Source organism: Coccinella septempunctata, chromosome 5 (genome assembly GCF_907165205.1).
Source record: "Coccinella septempunctata chromosome 5, icCocSept1.1, whole genome shotgun sequence".
Taxonomy (NCBI): Eukaryota; Metazoa; Arthropoda; class Insecta; order Coleoptera; family Coccinellidae; genus Coccinella; species Coccinella septempunctata.
In genome coordinates this window covers 16,152,923-16,174,883 of record NC_058193.1, presented here as the reverse complement: position 1 = coordinate 16,174,883, position 21,961 = coordinate 16,152,923, and the positions used below count along the sequence as shown (strand labels likewise).

Sequence of the window (21,961 nt, the reverse complement as noted above, 5' to 3'; positions counted from 1 at the left end):
AATGTGAATTAGGTAGGATGTATCTTTTATCGCCTCTACAACACAATGCAATTTTCTCCTGTTCAATTGAAAAAACATCATGACATTCAGATATTATATTTCTTTCCCCGGGTTTCATAAAGCTTGATCGGGGAATCAACCCTTGATTGACGAACAGACGTCAATATGTTTTCAATCGATAATTAAGTCATAATCATTCAGAATATCATTCTCGCATCAAATAATGATGTTTATAAGTCCATTTACGTATTCTTAATTGCTACTTCTTCTATATATTCAGAAATCAAAAGGTTTCAGTGATTTCGTCTTAGAAATCGAATGACTGTCAAATCGTTGATCGGACAACCAGTCTTACTAATTTAGTGTTGGAATCAATCAAGCATTTCAAGTAGTCATCGAAAGAAAGGCTTTCAATCACATTCCGCTTTATGCCTTTCACTTTTTTTATTTCCTCTTTATCAACACGAAATGAGTACATTTTTGATCTTAATCCTACGAAATCGGTCATAATCTTACCATTATTCTCATCCTTCATCAAACCCAATACTTTTTTATTGACTTGAGGAATTCCATATGGATTTCCTTTAGGATAGTCAGATGTATCAAAGCGTGCGTAGCAATCTCGTTTTATGCACTCATAGGGATTTTGATTTGATACCTCATAAGTTAAACTATCAGTATCTACATAATTCAATATACTTTCTTTGAAATTAGGTTGGAAATAATCGTAATGAAATTCGTACAAGCAAACCTTTGAAATGTCTAATACAGACATTCCTACATATATTGGTTTATCGATTGTGATTAAACGCTTTTGCAATTCAATAGCGACTAGATTTTCTCCGAAGATCATTCTATCCTTGTAGAAAGGGCTAGAAATCAAATTCATTGCACCATATCTGCCATACCATTTGTTGACCAATTTAACTTCTCTATGCTTCCGGACGTTTTCAATCGTTTTCCCATACACAGCATTAACCATTAATTTGAAAAGATTTTTTTCAAAATTGTTCTTTGCTGTCTGCCTCAAATGTGTATTTTTGTCAATATACATTTTGAGCCAGGCAGATTGTTTGAATTGAAGAACTCTATGGACTTTTTTCAAAACAAGTCCATGACTCAAGGCTTGTTTCAACGTCCTATAATGCACGATATAATTTTTTTTATGATAAAGGGTAGTTAATAATTTAGGCAACTTTGATCCAGGTGGGATACGTGATTCCGCACAGAATGGCAAGTCTTTGTGCTTGTCGTGTATTTCGGCGGGATATTCCAAATCAACCTCTAAAATATATCCCTCGGGAGCATCATCAGGTATTTGTGTAATATCTATATTTGTGTCTGTCCACTTGAATCCCCCATATGGCAAAAACTGACTCATAGCCCAACCATATAAGTTATTCACATCTAAGTAGAGTAAATACTTTTCAGGTTCATTAACATCGAATTTTGGCCCCATATATTTGTTATTAGCCGTAGAGTATCTGTTTGAACACTGACTTATTCCACCTCTTATACCGTTTTCTATGAATAGTAATATGTCAATATCTTTAATGATTTCTAATTTGATTTTTGTTGTTTTAAGCATACATTGAAAGGTATAACCCGGAAGGGTGTAAAAATGAATAGGATCTAATTCATACTCTTTTATACAGCTATTGCGGAATTGTTCAAGCACATCGGCTAAAAGCATAATATCAGTTTTAAGATATAACATCATATAATCTTTCAATGATTGACAATTGAATGTGGACCATATTAGTTGAGCGTGTAGATATTGTTCATCACTTATCTCTTCATAATTCAATTTGTTGTAGAATTTCTCAATGGACGGTAGACATGTATCATTCAATTTATCAACACTACTAATATAGTCATAGAGAAACACACCTTGCATCATCATTATAGTCGAAAAATTGTTTTTTCAATTCAATAAACTGATTCAATGAAAGATATGAGGCTAAATTCTCTAGTGAACTGTTGAGAAAACGTAAACTATCAATGAACCTGAATTGTATTTGAGTATTTTCATCATATTTCGTAAAACTAATATATTTTTCTTTATTTAATGGTAGAAGAGAAACGCGGCCCTGTTTTGCAATCTCCTTTATAAGAAAATGTGCGTCATATCCACCTAGATTATGGAAAACTACTGGTATGATAAAAGACTTTTTGAAATTGAGATTACAACTATTGTGAGCCCACCCGCGGCACACTCCAGTAAAGTGATCATGGTCCATGACTATTTTATCATCCGCTTTGAATGTTTTCTCACATATATGGCATATAACTCGACTATGTGAACCAGTTGAGTTTATGGGTTTCACATGATTAATTATTTTGCAAAACCTATCTGCAATCTCACACAATTTATTCGAGAACCATTCCATGCAATCAACCCCAGTATAGCTCTCATAATATGACGGTACAATGTCCTCATAAGAACTTTTCAAATAAAAACCTGCGCTGATAGGTTTGTGTTCTTGATACTTTAAACAACTCAAATTTATATCATTGATTGGTTTCAAATATGACTCAAAGTCACAATACATTACAAAAGGACTTCTCTGTTTGTATCTGTAATTTGTAAAACTAACATGAGACTTTTCTGGAAACTGTATGTGAAATGGCTCATGATTCGAGCACAATTCGATATGTTTCCCTAGTTTTTCTTCTGTAGTGAAATAATTAAGACATTGATCGCATATGAACTTATTTTTTTTAGACTTACTAAGTTGTTTCGACACTAACCTCGACAAGTTCTTAATATACACATAATGATATTCTATTTTGGCATCAATAGGAGCATTTTTCCCATCATCAATATGGTTATATATATTCTGAATTAGAAGTAAATTGGCATGTCTTTGTGGAATTTTGGATTTGCAGATACGAGATGGAACTACAATGAAATCATCATTTTTAACCATTTGCAGTGAGAAAACATTCACTGAAACATTATTCAACATTTCAAACCTATATCTTTAAGTTTTATAGGAAAATCTATACCATCACAATTAAAAATAGTGCTTGGGTGGGGATATGATGACACTCTATCAGAGTGGGAAGATGCTGGATGTAAGCATGCAGTAATACTCCACAAAAAACAACATTGATCATTGTTTTTGATATTAATGCATGCTTTTTTGGCCGCAATTTTTTCAGGAAGATGGATGAATGAACTACCTCCATTACCCATTTCCACCTTATTCATATTGACTTCTAATGAAACAATTGATTGAAGAGCAAAACCACTCTCTTTCTCTTGAAATTCTTCAAGTTTTTGTTTGATTATGTTTAAAGCATTTCTTTCAAACCAATCGTTTAAATCTGTTCCCCCATCAATTGTTGCATTTTGTGTAGGGAAATATTTGAAATCGAGTAGCTCATCATCACCACTTTTTTTAATGAATTGTCCGCAAAATACTAAATTCACTTTAACAATTCCAATACTGCTTATTGCATTTCTAATTCTATATTTGAAAAGATGAAATGCATCATCGAAAAATTCTTCAACGACCGTATGCTTCAAATTGATTATAACCCCAGTTCTTATTCTTGATGCAAATGCTGATTGAACATCCTCCCATTTCACCCGATTACTTCTTACACTTCGTATTCCCTCACCTCTATGCGCATCAAAGGATTTGAGTTGAATTTTGTATCTTTTCAAATGGCAAATGGCAGATTGAATGCTGAATTTTTGTCCGTGATGAGTATTTTTCATTAAATTTTTCAATAAACGAATATGTTTGTTAATCAAATTGATCCATTTTTTTCTAATCATGATGTCATTTTCGTGAAACAGAAGATTCATTGCATTATGGAATAAATCAATATTACATACCTCCATCTTCACAATTGGACAATCTCAAAGAGTTGAACTGGTTTATATTTCGGTATTTCCTTCACCCCAAGGAATTTGATTCCAAACCCAGCTCCACTGAATTCCTTTATGACTTGCTTCAGATGGTCGTTTGCTCGTTTCGGTAGAAATATACACTTTTCTTCCAACTCCAAGAGAATAGATTCCCCGAATCTAGTCTTCAGTAATTTTGCATCAATTATTCGATGGACTTCACCCACTATCAAATCCTTAAGTGATGCAATTGGTTTCTGGTGCTGTGAAAGTGAACCACACTGGTTAATTTTTGTCAGATCCATTGTTATAATTTTTATTGTTTTTTTTTTTTATTTTATGCTGAAATAAATTTCAAATATTTAAGAATATTTCCATCGCTACAAAGTTTGAATACTTACATTGAAAAATGAGATTCGTCACAAAAATTCACTGAAGAAAAACAATTTCTTATTACTCTATGGACTGCAACAAACTCTGTGATATTTCTTTTTTCATCAAAGTCAGAGCAACTGAGAATTGAAGACTGATGTTGGGATGTCAGTTCTATTCTTTTTATATTCTTCTCGACCCTTTTTCCCCACCATCATGGCCCTTCTTACCATTCAAAAAAATAACCAGACTGTTTTCGTTATAAAAGATCTGCATCAAACGAATCTGAACTGAAGACCAATTAAATCTTTTATTTATTACGGTGAGAAACGCCACTCGACAGGTGTATCGAGAAGAATTAAGGGATAGCTCCGCCCTTTGTCATTAAACACAATAAACCTTCAGCCCCCATTAGCGGTCATAATGTACCAATTTTGGGACAAAGGGAATGAGTAAACCTGTCATTCTTATCACATGAGGCGGAATGCAGACTGACATCTTCGAATACCTATAGCACCAAAACTATTTCGAATGGGTAAAATTTACATTTTTATTACGGTGAGAATCCACAGGTATATTGGGGAGTAAAAGAGTGACCATTAATTCAGATAATTGTCATTTTATGATAAAAGACCCAAACTGATAGTATTCTCGAAACATCCTCATAGATAAGAAAAAAAAAACCCTGTCAAAGGAATCTCATCTATTATACTGAATTATTGCCGATCTTTATTGCTCTTTTTTTTCTGGCATGCAAAGACACCCTTATTTAAACAATAAAAGACCCAAACGTTTTCTCGGAACATCTCCACAGATGAGAAAAAAAAAAACCTCTGTCAAAGGAACAGAGAAACATTTCCAATTTTATCTATTATACGAAATCATGGACCACCTTTATAGCTTCTTCCTTTCACGCACACAGAGACACCACCCTTAATTAAACAACGATTTTTTCATCTAACTCTGAAAAATATTCATCAATCAATCTAATAACACACCAGTATAACATTTCATACTCCAACCACATAATGTTCAAGTACTCCGAATCATACTTTGTCGGATTACTCTTCAGTCGCCATTGAAGTGGCCCAGAATCCGCTTTCCTAACCTACTGACTCCAATACTTCCGCAGTTATTTCAAATTTTACCTCTTTCTTTGTTAAATTCGTTAACGGGGTTGCTAAGTCAGCCGCATTAGGAATGAACCTTCTATACCAGTTAACTATTCCCGGGAAAGAACAAACTCCTCTTACATTTTTGGGTATAGAAAAATTTTGTATCGCCTCGATTTTCCCCGGATCCGGAAGCACCCCCTCTTGTGTGATTATATGACCCAAATATTTAACTTCCTTCATCATAAATTTGCACTTTTTTGGTTTGAGTTTAACATTGGCTTCACGAAGTCGATCGAAAACACCCCTTAACTTTTCAATATGATCCTCTTCCCCATCCGAATTAAAAATAATTATATCATCCAAATAAACCATGCAAGATTATCCGGTCAATCCTGCTAATGTCAAATTCATAAAACGTTGAAAGGTCGAGGGCGCGTTCTTCAATCCGAAAGGCATCTTTAGATATTCAAAATGTCCCTGGAAGGTACTGAACCCAGTCAGTGGAATATCCTTCTCCTCCATATCAATCTGATGATATGCTTCCGCCACATCAATCACCGAAAATAGTGTCTTTCTTCCTGCACTATATCCCTGAATTAAGTCCGAAATGTTAGGTAAGGGGTAATATTCTGTTTTCGTCACGTTGTTGAGTCCTATAATCAATGCACATTCGTATTTTATCTTCCCCATTAGGCAACCGTTTGGTAATAAGTACCACCGGAGCAGACCATGGACTAAAAGAGGGCCGAATGACCCCAGCCTCCAATAAATCTATCAATTTCTTTTATTAATACTTCCCGCTGATGATAAGGAATTCTATACGGTGCTTTACAAACAGGTTGAGCTCCAGGTTCCAATGTAATGGAATATTTCACTTTCGTCGTACTAGTCATTTTTTCATCTTCCTCTAAAAATAAATCCTGATATTCCTGTATCAACTTTTTCAATTTTTCCCAAATATGTCCCTCAAAATGATCTACACTAAAACCAATTTCGTTCCAATCTCCACGTTCCAGATCAATTCTTCCGATTTCGTAATTTTCCTTACCCCTATCTACGACTTCGCCGGAGACCGCTTTGGCGATCTTTTGTCTTTTCACCAATCTTACTTCACTGCGCGATACATTTACAACCCGAATCCATATTTTCTGCGCGTTCTCCATCAAACAATTTGCCACGAGAATATTTTCGTTTCCCAAGGGTATGGGCTCACATACCATAACTGCCCCTTCAATATTTCCCACTAACTTAGCCCTTACTAACGCTTCCGAACGGGCAGGTATTGTTACCCAATTCTCTATTAATACATCCGTTTCCCAGTTCCGCTCCTGACCTTCGTCGATCATCTGTTCTACCTTATCAATTGATTCTGCCGACTGGCATTCCTCCGTCGCGACCGTCCTTGACACGCGTTCGCTATTCCTTGACCCCTTCTCACGTATTCTATTTTTCGTAAAATTCTCCCTCCCTGACGATTTTGTCTTGGGCAATCCCTAGCCCAATGACCCTTTTGACCGCAACTATAACAACCTCCCTGCGTCCTTTGCCCTGATATGTTATTATTCCTACACTCTCTAGCAAAATGGCCCGGTCTACCACACGAATAACATTCCGCTGTATTCTCCTTTGTCTCCACGAATTTTCTAATATTTCCCCTTTCATCCTTCGAGTCGTGCCCCTTTTTCCCGCAAATGTGACATCCCTCCGTTGCATCTACCGCCGATACCCTCATATTTGATGTCCTTCCTTGTATCATCATACTTGCGGTCTCTAGTAATTTGACCAGTCCTTCCGCTTTTTCTAAATCTAAATTTTCTTCTCTTAATAAAGCTACCCCCATATCTTTCATCAAGTCTTTGCGCAACCCTGTTTTAAACTGATTTAATATCAACTCTTTATTTTTCTTTTTGATTCCCGCTTGTTCGTCTGGCGATGCTCCGCCCAAATCTTCCCGGAGTAATTCCGCGCCTAAAATCCGCAGCCTAGTACAAAATGATGAAACATCTTCATCATGTCGCTGGAAACAACGACTTAAATTCCACTGACTCTCCCCTAGCAATTTTGATGGTGTAAATTTTGAGATTAGCCGCTGTTTCAATTCCGAGTATTTCAATTTATCATACACCTCGTCAGACTTAAAATATTCGTACGCCGCGCCTATCAGTTTTAATTTCAATAAAGTAAGGGTTTCTTCCACACTCCATCCGTCTAATTTCGCCCTCAACTCTAATTTGTCGAAGTACCGCTTCGCGTCTTTTCCCGAAAAACCATCAAGGGTTGTCGCAATTATCCCCAACGAATACATAAGCGGAAACCTCATAACATCTTTCTCAGCCACCGCAGGGGTGGTAGTACTAGCACTAGCCGCCGGCAACATTGCCAAAACCTTGTGAACAACCTCAATAACAATTAAATCCGAAAAATATCTTTAAACTCCGCAAATAGTATCCCTATTTCGAAATCCAAACTACGCTGGGCACACACGATAGAATTAATCAAACTATAAACGCCAAATACTCTCCCTATTCAAATTATATCAACCTTATATGGAAACGCCCTCAAAGAAAAATTATATCACCAAAAAAAATATTATCCTGAACGCAACTGTGATCCCAAAAATAATTAACGCCCTGAAAAAAATTATATCTCAACAGCAAAAATAAAATTCAATGAAAAACCTGCAACCCTATCTTGTCCTAACATTCCGAATTATTTTGTAAATCAAACCGATCCAAAAATTACATCCAACTGACTTAAAATTCCGAAATATTCTGACGTTCACTTGATCAAAACACTTAACTTGAAATTACCAAAATTCAAAATTTCCCTTAATTGAAACAATTGAATTCAAATGACCGAAATTCAAAATTATTTTATCCTCCAAATTGATTGAAAAGAAATAATTCAAATGATTTCACCCTTAAATCCGTGTTCAAATTCTAATAAAACAGCATTAAAAAACGTCTCAATTTTTCTTATCTGCTTTTTCTAAATTGATTTTAATTTCGCAAGAAAAAAAATATTTGAATGAAACTAACTAATTCTCAAACCCACTTTTTGTATCAAAATTACCGATCATTCGACTAGTCACCGATGAACACAAAGAAATTATTATACACGCCAAAAAATTATAACTTGATTGACGACTTTTCTTCTAAAATTTTCGATAAACTACAAGTCCAAATTCAATAAATCCGCGCACACAACTTTGCGTTCAAAATCGTACGTAATTGATACTCAATAAAAAGAATTTCAAAAATTATTCACTTCAAAACCATCAAATTCCTACAAGATCAAAATTTTCAAAAACACACAGTGATAAACACTCAAAAAAAATAATTCACCTGAAAACAATAAAAGAAAAAAATATCTTTCACCATCAGCCAAGAATGCACCCCAAAACAATAAAATTATCGCGAAAAATTAAATTCAAACCTTCAATACTGATCAACTTCTTTATCAATTTTTCTTAACGTTTCCATCAATCGATTAATTAAATCTTTCACAGATTATTGAACACCAACGTTCTTCACAAAATGTTTTTCAAACTATTTCCCGATTAAAAACTTGATAACTTATCCGATTTTTGAAATAAAATTCGGATCCACCACAACGAAGAGTAAATAACAAACTTTTTCCAACTCTACTCAACTTTCTCTAATATCACGGCAGCTAGACTTTAACGAAAACAAAAATTTCTGTTCACAACTCTACTTATCACTTTTCACAAAATAACTCGATTATTCTCTTGAAAAAAACAAAATCGACGCAAAATGAACTTATTCTTGGCAATAGAAATAACTCAGAGTTCCTTCATCTGAAATATCCTCAAATTCATTGATATAATCGAAACTTAATCCATCAATCAACCCTTAATCAACCACAAAAATTCTTAAAACAAAATTCTCTCAATACTTCTACAATGGCTTCGATTGAATTATTGGATTTTATCTCGACTCACTCCAGAACAACTGAAATTTTAAAAATCAAACTTTTCAAATAAAACAATTTAGTATTCTACCCCAGAAAAATCAATTTAAATCCCACCGCTGTCACCAGTGTAATAATGCACCCCGTATCTTGATCAGTGGAAGAGCGGCTTTCCACTGGTCATGGGGTGATTATTTTTAGATGTTAAATACACAAATTGAAGGCCCTCGAAAGGGGAAAAATGTGTTGATCCGGCCAGTCGCACGAAGGACAGGTCTTGAAGTTGATATTTTTTCTGGGGAGAAGTTTAAATGGAACTCATGAAAAACTTTAACAAATGAAACTATTGGCCAAAATAAAATTAGAACTTCTCTACAAATACGTACTCCATCGAAGACGACCAACAAAAAAAAATTTTCAATTTCTTAAACCTATGCAAATGAGTGCAAAACAATAAAACATATTTTCGTAACCAAAAATCTTGGGTTAAAATTCACCTTCCCAACTTAGCGCGCAATGTTAATCAATACTTAATCAATGAATTTTAGAGAAGCTTTCAGGACTCTGGACAAATAAAAATTGGAACTTTCTACCTTTTCTGCGAATGCTATTTGTATGACGCCGCCGATGAACTTTTCGACACCAGACTTTACCCGCACAAATCGGCGAATTCTTTACACTTAACCGAACTTCCCGCACTTTTCCGTCGCAAACGTTTTTCGCTTCAAGATTCCCTATCCAAAATTCCAACACAATTCGATATGTGGTCTTACTACAAATTAAAAATCAACGATCACTCCTCGAATACTACTTTACTGGATCCCGATAAACTGACTTCAGCTCCAAATTATTTCCGTTCTCTTCAACTACCTATTTCCCGATATTCCGTTTCTACTTCTACTTCTACTTTCTACTCTACCAAAATCAACAAAAACAAAGGACTGGACTTTTCTTTATACGCAACTTTTCCAAATTTATGAGCCGACCGAGTCACCGATTCTATTCCGTGATCTACCTCTAGTTTTTCTCTTACTTCGTGCCAACCTAATTATTCTAAGTTCCTATACTCTTTCCTTACTAACTGACTCTACAAAAGACTTATAACTTCTCTACTATTCCGTACCGACTAGAAGGGGTATATTTTTTCGATATTTTACAGATCACGTCCCCGGATCGACTGACTAACTTTTTCCGAGGTACTTTTTCCCCGGTCTTTCTCTCCCACGCTATGGGTGGTACCAAAACGTCCCAAAATCGAAATCATTGGACGATCATTCTTGCCGAGTTGAAAAATCAGCGTTCCCAAGCTCGGCGGTTACAAGAAAATTTCGCCTACTTCGAATTCTGAGAACTGTTTTCCTCTCAGGGTCTCCAGACTAATAAATCTTTCTTAATCTACCTGACTGACCGTTTTCACCCGTTCTGAAGTCCTAATCATCGGATATTGGAATCAATTACATAGGCCGGCGATCGCCGGTTGCTCTCCGAAAACGTACATCGTATCAATATCTACAGAATTTCTGACTGAGTGACACTAACTCTTTCAACTCTTATCGAGCTGGTTATTATTTAAATTCCCGCGACTTGATACCGCCTGATCTCAAGCGCCTCAAGGTGTCATATTTCCAACTAAAAATCGCCTCTGCAGCACGGCTGCGACAATATATGGAGGTTCCAGCGATACCTCTTTTCAATTCTCCCAAATTAATTCGAATTCTCTTATTCCGATTTATTACAACAGAAACTATGCAGTCACTGTACATCAAAAACTGCGTTTTGAAAATGCAGAATTATCAATACAGAAACTGTGCAGTTACTGTACATCAAGAACTGCGTTTTGAAAATGCAGAATTATCAATACAGAAACTGTGCACTCACTTTACATCAAAACCTGCGTTTTGAAAATGCAGAATTATCAATACAGAAACTGTGCAGTCACTGTACATCAAAAACTGCGTTGTGAAAATGCAGAATTATCAATACAGAAACTGTGAAGTCACTGTACATCAAAAACTGCGTTTTGAAAATGTAGAATTATCAATACAGAAACCGTGCAGTTACTGTACATCAAAAACTGCGTTTTGAAAATGCAGAATTATCAATACAGAAACTGTGCAGTTTTGAAAATGCAGAATTATCAATACAGAAACTGTGCAGTCACTTTACATCAAAACCTGCGTTTTGAAAATGCAGAATTATCAATACAGAAACTGTGCAGTTACTGTACATCAAAAACTGCGATTTGAAAATGCAGAATTATCAATACAGAAACTGTGCAGTCACTGAACATCAAAAACTGCGTTTTGAAAATCCAGGTCATCAATACAGAAACTGTGCAGTTACTGTTCATCAAAAACTGCATTTTGAAAATGCAGAATTATCAATACAGAAACTGTGCAATTTCAGTACAGCAATCTCTGTGCTGCATTCTGGTGGCACTTGTAGTGCAGTATTTGTACAGTTGCTGTATATTGTGTTTGTTGGGAATGACTCTTTCTCTACTTCATGCACTACTTCGGGTTTGCGCAACCACACTTTTTTTTTATCCTGTTTTGGACTTTGAAATTGCTGATATAATAAAGTCTTTGAAGAACAAAAAAGCACCGGGTTAGATTTGATCTCTGCACGGGTTTTGAAATTGATCAGCTCTATTTTGTCCCCACTTCGCTTATTGCATTAATGCATCCGTCATTGCTGGATTGTTTCCAGCTATCCTCAAAAAGACTATTGTCATTCCAATTCCTAAAAACAAGGACACATTCAATATTGTAAAGTACCGACCGATTTCCATTTTGAGTACGTTTTCTAAAGTTTTTGAAAGAGTTGTTTTAGATAGAATGATCAGATACCTGGATAGGTTCAATTTGCTCGCCTCGGCTTAACATGGATTTCGACCTGGTCATTCGACACAGTCTGCATCCGTCAATTACGTATATGATAGTCTTGATAGTCGTTTTCATGTCCCAACAAACACAATATACAGCAACTATACAAATACTGCACTACAAGTGCCACCAGAATGCAGCACAGAGACTGCTGTACTGAAACTGCAGTTTCTGTATTGATAATTCTGCATTTTCAAAACGCAGTTCGATATACAGTTACTGCACAGTTTCTGTATTTGCAATTGTTCATTTCAAAAATGAAGTATTTGATATAGAGTCAATAATAGAATCTGGAATAATAATTCATAGGAATTCCTACAACTTAAACATATACCTTCTTCAAGAAGTTGAAAATTCAATTATGAAGGTCAAAGAGACATTTCATAAACAGATTTAATTGAATAATTGAAGACTCCTTTCATTACCAAAATATGGATTATACCCATGGTAGAAGAATACTTCATCTCACCATGGTGGTTCCAGAATTAGCCAAATGATGGCATCACTGCTCTTGACGGTTGCGATCACCAGGGTGTAGCATACACGTCTATTGCGGTGCAGCACGATGGCGCCACCGGCGACGCACTACTCTATATCCTCTACGTAATCGGCGTTTATAGCAGGCACGAACTACGCTGCTTCGGCAATTGTCGTAGGTAACTCCTAGGGTTCATCAACCTACTATCACCACCCAAGAGCAGGCCATTCCTCGAATAGCTTGAACTCACCCCTGCACTTACCGCCTAAATACCAAGTGAAATTGAAAATTTCTGATTTGCAGAATAGATTATCTGTTTATAACTAGGAAACTTCTCTACATAGAATATTGTTTCGTAATTGCAAGTTTCGATATAGTGACTGCTACATTTAAAGTGCAACTTACTGTACAGTTTGAGCACAGTGTCTATTGTATATAAAATACAGCTTGATGTACAGTTTTTGCACAATGACCAAACTGCATATAAAATACAGTTTTTGCAAAGTGAATATTGCATTCAAAGTACAGCTTGCTGTACAGTTTTAGCACGTCACCGCTGCATTTGAAGTGCAGCTTGCTGTACAGTGATTGCAATACCATCGCTGTTTTTGAAGTGCAGCTGTGGCTGTATGTCGAATGCACTTTGTACTGTACAGTAACTGCACAATCCACCGGGACATATACGGTCCTTTTTGGTGCAGTTATTGCATTACCGCTACTGCAGTCAATTGAAGCAACGAAGTACAGTTTTTGTACAGTGACTGGATTTCAGTGTTTGCTGGGGTAGCAGGACTTTTCTTCGACCTTTCAAGGGCTTTCGATAGTCTATCATTCCAATTTATTTTGGACAAATGCTACACCTTAGGTTTTCGAGGTGTTTTTGAAATGGCTTGGCAGCTACCTTGAGGGTAGATGCATGCGTGTGAAGGTTGGAAATTCGTTCTCTTCAGATCATGGAGTTAACTTGGGTGTGCCACAGTGTTCTGTCCTTGTTTCTCCTCTTCATTAATGACCTTCCTGAAAATCTTCAAAGAATGTTCATCAGATCGTTGGACCTCCAGGGAATTTCTCTTATCACCCAACAAACACAATATACAGCAACTGTACAAATACTGCACTACAAGTGCCACTGGAATGCAGCACAGAGATTGCTGTACTGAAACTGCACAGTTTCTGTATTGATAATTCTGCATTTTCAAAATGCAGTTTTTGATGTACAGTGACTGCATAGTTTCTGTATTGATAATTCTGCATTTTCAAAATGCAGTTTTTGATGTACAGTGACTGCACAGTTTCTGTATTGATAATTCTGCATTTTCAAAACGCAGTTTTTGACGTACAGTAACTGCACAGATTCTGTATTGATAATTCTGCATTTTCAAAACGCAGTTCTTGATGTACAGTAACTGCACACTTTCTGTATTTGCAATTCTTCATTTCAAAAATGGAGTATTTGATATAGAGTTAATAATAGAATCTAGAATAATAATTCCTAAAACTTAAACATATACCTTCTTCAAGAAGTTGAAAATTCGGTTATGAAGGTTAAAGAAACAGATTTAATTCAATAATTGAAGACTCCTTTCATTACCAAAATATGGATTATACCCATGGTAGAAGAATACTTCATCTCACCATGGTGGTACCAGAATTAGCCAAAGGATCACTGCTCTTGACGGTTGCGATCACAGGGTAGCATACACGTCTATTGCGGTGCAGCCAAACGATGGCGCCACCGGCAACGCACTACTCTATATCCTCTACGTAACCGGCGTTTATAGCAGGCACGAACTACGCTGCTTCGACGATTGTCGGAGGGTTTATAACTTCCACCTCCAAGAGCAGACCATTCCTCTTAAAGCGTGAACTCACCCATGCACTTACCGCCCTAATATCAAGTGATATTGACAATTTCCGATTTCCGGAATAGATTTTCTGTTTATAACTAGGAAACTTCTCTAATAAAATATTGTTTCGTAATTGCAAGTTTCGTTATAGTTTTTATATAGTGACTGCTACATTTAAAGTGCAGCTCACTGTACAGTCTGAGCACAGTGTCTATTGTATTCAAAATACAGCTTGCTGTACAGTTTTTGCACAGTGAACAAACTGCATATAAAATACAGCTAGTTGTACAGTCTCTGCACTTAACTGCTGCATTTGAAGTGTAGTTTGCTGTACAGTTTTTGCACAGTGACCACTGCATTTAAAGTACAACTTGCTGTACAGTTTTAGCACGTAACTGCCGCATTTGAAGTGCAGCTATCTGTGCAGTTTTTGCAAAGTGACTGAATTTAAAATACAGCTTGCTGTACAGTGATTACAATACCATCGCTGTCTCTGAAGTGCAGCTATGGCTGTATGTCGAATGCAGTTTGTACTGTACAGTAACTACACAGTCCACCGGGACACATACGGTCCTTATTGGTGCAGTTATTGCATTACCGTCACTGCAGTCAATTGAAGCAACGAAGTACAGTTTTTGTACAGTGACTGAATTTCAGTGTTTGCTGGGCAAGAACTTTTTGTTGAACCTATTTGCTGACGATGCTGCTGTGGTAGTTTCAGCGATGTCTTTTGAGGATCTACAAACATTATGTGAACTTCTTTTGAGAAATTCTGTAAATTGGTGCCATCACAACAACTTGATGATCAACGTCGGAAAAACTGAGATAATTTATTTCACGTTAAGCCACCCAACAAACACAATGTGATGTACAGTGACTGCATAGTTTCTGTATTGATAATTCTGCATTTTCAAAACGCAGTTTTTGATGTACAGTGACTGCAGATTTTCTGTATTGATAATACTGCATTTTCAAAACGCAGTTTTTGATGTGCAGTAACTTCACAGTTTCTGTATTGATAATTCAGCATTTTCAAAACGCAGTTCTTGATGTACAGTAACTGCACAGTTTCTGTATTGATAATTCTGCATTTTCAAAACGCAGTTCTTGATGTACAGTAACTGCACAGTTTCTGTATTGATAATTCTGCATTTTCAAAACGCAGTTTTTGATGTACAGTAACTGCACAGTTTCTGTATTCATAATTCTGCATTTTCAAAATGCAGTTTGTGATGTACAGTGACTGCATAGTTTCTGTATTGATTATTCTGCATTTTCAAAACGCAGTTTTTGATGTACAGTGACTGCATAGTTTCTGTATTGATAATTCTGCATTTTCAAAATGCAGTTTGTGATGTACAGTGACTGCATAGTTTCTGTATTGATAATTCTGCATTTTCAAAACGCAGTTCTTGATGTACAGTAACTGCACAGTTTCTGTATTGATAATTCTGCATTTTCAAAACGCAGTTTTTGATGTACCAGTGACTGCATAGTTTCTGTATTGATAATTCTGCATTTTCAAAATGCAGTTTGTGATGTACAGTGACTGCATAGTTTCTGTATTGATAATTCTGCATTTTCGAAACGCAGTTTTTGATGTACAGTGACTGCATAGTTTCTGTATTGATAATTCTGCATTTTCAAAACGCAGTTTTTGATATACAGTGACTGCACAGTTTCTGTATTTGCAATTCTTGATTTCAAAAATGGAGTATTTGATATAGAGTTAATAATAGAATCTAGAATAATAATTCATAGGAATTCCTAAAACTTAAACATATACCTTCTTCAAGAAGTTGAAAATTCGATTATGAAGGTTAATGAGACATTTCATAAACAGATTTGATTCAATAATTGAAGACTCCGTTCATTACCAAAATATGGATTATACCCATGATAGAAGAATACTTCATCGCACCATGGTGGTACCAGAATTAGCCAAATGATGGCATCACTGCTCTTGACGGTTGCGATCACAGGGTAGCATACACGTCTATTGCGGTGCAGCATACGCCAAACGATGGCGCCACCGGCGACGCATTACTCTATGTCCTCTATGTAACCAGCGTTTATAGCAGGCACGATCTACGCTGCCTCGACGATTGTCGTAGCTAACTCCTATGGTTCATTAATCTCCACCCCTAAGAGTAGGCTATGTCTCAATTAGCGTGAAGTCACCTTTGCGCTTACCGCAAAAATTCTAAGTGAAATTGAAAATTTCTGATTTGCAGAATAGATTTTCTGTTTATAACTAGGAAACTTCTCTAATAGAATATTGTTTCGTAATTGCAAGTTTCGATATAGTTTTTACACAGTGACTGCTACATTTAAAGTGCAGCTACTGTATAGTTTGAGCACAGTGTCTATTGTATATAAAATACAGCTTGCTGTACAGTTCTTGCGTGAACAAACTGCATATAAAACACAGCTAACTGTACAGTATTTGCACAGTAACCACTGCATTTAAAGTACAACTTGCTGTACAGTTTTAGCACGTAACTGCTGCATTTGAAGTGCAGCTATCTGTGCAGTTTTTGCAAAGTGAATACTGCATTTAAAGTACAGCTTGCTGTACAGTTTTAGCACGTCACTGCTGCATTTGAATTGCAGCTTGCTGTACAGTGGATTGCGATGCCATCGCTGTTTTTGAAGTGCAGCTGTGGCTGTATGTCGAATGCAGTTTGTACTGTACAGTAACTGCAAAGTCCACCTGGACATATACGGTCCTTTTTTGTGCAGTTATTGCATTACCGTAACTGCAGTCAATTGAAGCAACGAAGTACAGTTTTTGTACAGTGACTGCATTTCAGTGTTTGCTGGGCATAATAACCGAAGACTGATACTTCGCGCTCATGATCGTGACATTTCCTCTGAAGAGAATGCCAAGTTTCTTGGGAGTCCACTTTGTCCGAAATTTGAAATGGTCTGTCCATGTTGATTCGGTATGTCGGAAACTAAACAGTTCGTATTATGCAATAAGTAGAATGAAAAATATGATTCCCTCGAATTCTCTCAAGGATATCTATCACAGCCTCGTGTATAGTCATTTGTCATACAACATTCTGCTTTGGGGTAGCTCATCAGATAGTGGTAGGGCTTTCATTCTGCAGAAGCGCATTTTGCGCATGATATACAATATATCCCCGCGTATGTCATGCAGACCTTTGTTTGTTGGAAATGGCATTCTTACTTTGTGTTGTATTTTTATCCTGAAATCCTTTTTGTATGTGAAGGAGAACGAAAAAAATATCATTCAATTATCCAGCTTTCATGATTACAACACCAGAAGTGAGGGAAAATTATATATCCCCCAGCACAAAACCGCTAAGTTCGAGATGTCCCCTACTTATAAATGTATCAAACTTTTCAATCATCTACCATTAGGATAGATCTCTCAATTATAATAAATTCAAGAAGAAAGTTAAAAGCTTGTTATTAAGTAGATGTTATTACACCGTCAAAGAATACTATGATGATTGTATCACTGATTAACTGCACTATTGTCCATTTTTCTAAATTGACTTGTCCTGTACATGTATGTACATGTTCTAAAGGATGAATAAATTATTATTATTATTATTATGACTTTAGCCTTTCGGCTTTCACACTCCTCTCCAGAGGAAAATTCACTTATCCCAGATATCTCAGATATCAAAAGGATTAAGCTCTGTTGGAGCCCTTTCCAGCTTTTCGGGCTCGTGGTGGTGGTCGGGTCCGGGTCGCTCCTCGGCTCCCTGCCGCCGGTTGGATTCCTGCTCCACCCGCACTTCCTGTCGGAGCAGACGGTGTTCCTCTGAATTTCCCATGTACTTGCGTACAGTTCTCGCCGTTCCCAGAAGTACCGCGTTCTGCATGACTCTATAGATATTTTCGTCCAACTGAAGTTTCCTTAAGTTAAGTTAAGTAGTTTCTTCGGTATCAGCCCTGTAAATGATATGACAATAGGGATGGTCGTGATATCTTTCAGCTTCCACTGGTTTGTTCCTCGAGATCTCTGTACTTTGAAATTTTTTCAGTGTGCCTATCTAGAAGATTGTTATTATTTGGAATCGCCACATCGATGAATAGTGCTTTGTCCTCATCCTTATTGAGCAATATGTGGTCTGGTCTATTGTGGGTTATTTTCCGGTCTGTGAGAACTGTGCGATCCCAGCAGAGCTTGTGATGTTCATTTTCCAATACAGCATCCGGATGGTAATTGTAATAAGGAACCTTTTTCGAACTTAGAAGTTGGTGTTTCAGTGCCAATTCTTGGTGAAGAATCTTGGCAACGGCATCATGTCTATTCTTGTACTCCGTGCCAGCGAACTTCTGACATCCCCCGGTGATGGGGCTGATGTGCTGGACAGTTTCATGTGTCGCACAGCCATAACGACAGCTATCATCCGCCACTTAGGCATCCTTGGCGATATATTTCATGTAGTTCCTTGTTGGAATCACCTGATCCTGGATGGCGAGCATGAAGCCCTCTGTCTCTAGAAACAGCCTTCCGGAAGTCAACCAGTAGTTCGACGCAGATATGTCGACGTAATCATGGTTGACCTCGTTCTGGTGCCTTCCATGCAGAGTGCAGAGTGTTCGACGGTTTCCAAGTGGTCCTGCTGTAGCTTTAACGGTGCAGCAACACAAACTACTTGATGGAGTTCTGATGAAGTAGCCTTGCTCAAAAAATATTTTCGAAGTCCTTCAATTTCCTGGGACATACGGTTGGACAAATCAACAATTCCTCTACCCCCAAGATGTCGTGGCAGCTCGGTCCGTAATATTGAGCTTTTGGGGTGATGTTTATTGTGTTTAGTCAGCATCGTCCTTATTTTTCTCTGTACGGCTGCTAAATCGGTGGTGGTCTAAGAGATTATACCGAATGAGTAGCTCAGCGCTGAGCAAGCGTAGGTATTGGTAGCTTTTATCAGATTCTTGCTGTTAAGGCCAGTTCTCATTATCCTTCTCAATCTTCGGGTGAACTCCTCCGTTAGTTCTTTCCTCATCTGGCTCTGATTAATTTTTCTTGCCTGTTTTATGCCTAGATACTTGTATGTGTCTCCTTCCTTTAATGCTTCAATTTCTGCACCTTCCTTGAGTTCGAACGTACCATCTTCTATTTTCCCTCTCGTTATGTTCAGCAGTCGACATTTTTCTAGTAAAAACTTCATTTTGATGTCTTCCGAGAATCCTTCCACCATTTTCAGCATCAGTTGCATTTGCCTCTTGGTAGATGCGAAGAGTTTCAAATCGTCCATGTAAAGGAGATGATTCAGTTTCATCATAGTTCTACTGCCGCTTTTCATGGCTAATCCGTAGTCCGTAGAATTCAATCTACGGACAAGGGATTCAAGGCCATGCAGAACCACAGAGGGCTCAGCGAATCTCCTTGGAAAATTCCGCGTCTTATTGGAATAGGTCCTGTTGTAATGGAGCCATCAGCTGCTTTCATTTGAAAACTAGTACGCCAGGTTGACATAGCGTTTTTCAGGAACTCAACAACATTAGGATCCACCTTGTAAATGTTCAAGATAGTCAAGAGCCATTCGTGAGGTATGGAATCGAATGTTTTCTTGTAGTCTATGTACGCAGCGTAAAGATTCCTTCGCTAGGAGAACGCTTGATTGCAGATAACTGAATCAATTATTAGCTGTTCTTTGCACCCTCGGCTCTCTTTGGTGCATCCTTTCTGTTGCATAGCGATGATGTTATTCCTTTCGCAATGGTTGTGAATTCGGTTTGAAATGCACGATGTGATTAATTTGTACATCGTTGGAAGACATGTGATTGGTCGGTATTTGGATGGGTCTACTGTCTTCCTTGGTCTAGCTAACAGATACGTTGTGCCATGTGTAAGGAATATTGGCTTCTTTCAGGATTTTCAATGACATAATTTATTGCGGAGTTCAATGTGTCATGCATGATCCAAAGTTTCTTGATCCAGAAGTTCTGTAATCCATCAGGCCCAGGTGTTTTCCAGTTGTGTAGTCCTCTGATAGCTGATTTTACTTCTTCAATTGTGATCATGTCATGTTGCATCGGCTCATATTTTATAGCTTAAGACTTTTCATCTTCAATCCATCCGGTATCTCCATTGAACTGAGGTTTCGTTGATAATTGTTCGGTACAGAATTGTTCAATGGCTTCCTTCGGTGGTAACTTTCCATTTTCTCCATCAGACGATGTGAGTGACCAGTAGAAAGTTTCTTCCGACTTTTCGAATGAATTTGTTTCTATCCATGATTTCTTTGGCAGCTTTCACAACCTTTCTTCCGCGATTCCCGTTCAAGTACTCCGTCAGTCGTCCAATGTCTATTCTTAGTCTTTCTGTTTTGTGTTGAAGACGTTTCTGCCATGGTGGCGTATATAATTTGTGTAATTTTGGACCATCGTTGTTCGTTCGGCGAATTTTTGCCCCTATGGTTGTAGCCGTCGTTAGCGCTGCACAGTAAAAAACTAGATGATGATATTCCAATGAACTTTCATTCTGTAGGTACTCAGGTAAAACGTCCTTATTCAAGATGTCGATTATGAGTGACAGTTTTTTGGATGTATTGAATCGGGGAAGTGCTTGTCGGTGGAGCTCTTCCCTATCGTCCTGGTGTTCCGCCTCACTTGGGTTGCAAGATGGACTTTCAGCGTCAATTTCTTCTGGCTGTTGTTGCTCAGGCATGTGAATTTCATCAGAGGTGTTGGTGTCGCTCTCTATTGCTGGCGGACGCTGAAGTTCTTGTTTAATTGCGTCGATTCGGGCCATTGGTATTAGTTTATTTCTCAGAATTACGCGGTACTAGTCTGCCACCTGTTGTTCAGTGACATTTAGATTTGGGTAGGCGTTGCAGAATTCCTCATGGAGCCTTTTCCTATAGTTGTTCGTGTTCTGCCCTAGTCCCGTGATATCACGGGACTAATAACTATATAGTTATATATGCGCACAACAGTTTCATTCATGGACGTTGTCCACTTCATGCGCTTTTATTATTATTATTATAACCCCCTTTTCACAGTCACATCAGTTCTATCCTTAAGCGATTTATCACAGAACGTACAAATTATATTAAACTCACCTGATTTGAAAAAGTATAAGCTTCAGACAATACACTTACTCCCAGAAATGCTTGTTGAGAACGCTGGGAATGGGATGTAGCATTATAAAAGGCGATGGAATGGGAAGGAGTGGGAGTATCCCAAAAAACGTCCGTTGAGAAAAATTCTTCAGCAATTTTTTCCTGGTTCTACTGCTTTCAGCCACCAAATGACTAGACTAATATTTCGTTCAATTAAAATCAATTCAGTGTCCATTCCAATTTTTCACTTTATTATTGATACACTGAGCTAAGAACCAAATATTTGGTAAAATGATGGAATTACATACAAATAACTTGAAATACTAGGTGGTCGTAGAGCTGGTTTCAGCTTTCTTCAAGTATCAAGTGTTTCGCTATCACAATAGCATCCTCAGGTGGGTGAAGGTAAACATCATCATATCG

At 37.3% G+C, this 21,961-nt stretch overlaps 1 protein-coding gene across 1 annotated transcript; it reads right to left on the bottom strand.

The window, feature by feature from the left end:
* Nucleotides 1-325: 325 nt before the first annotated feature.
* LOC123314053 lies at nt 326-1,903 on the bottom strand. The gene has a single exon (XM_044899166.1). The coding sequence runs from the start codon at nt 1,901-1,903 to the stop codon at nt 326-328; it is 1,578 nt and encodes a 525-aa protein (XP_044755101.1).
* Nucleotides 1,904-21,961: the final 20,058 nt, after the last annotated feature.

What these genes read in the sequence shown, in the direction of transcription:
- LOC123314053 (XM_044899166.1), bottom strand. Translation starts at nt 1,903, where the DNA reads ATGATGATGCAAGGTGTGTTTCTCTATGACTATATTAGTAGTGTTGAT.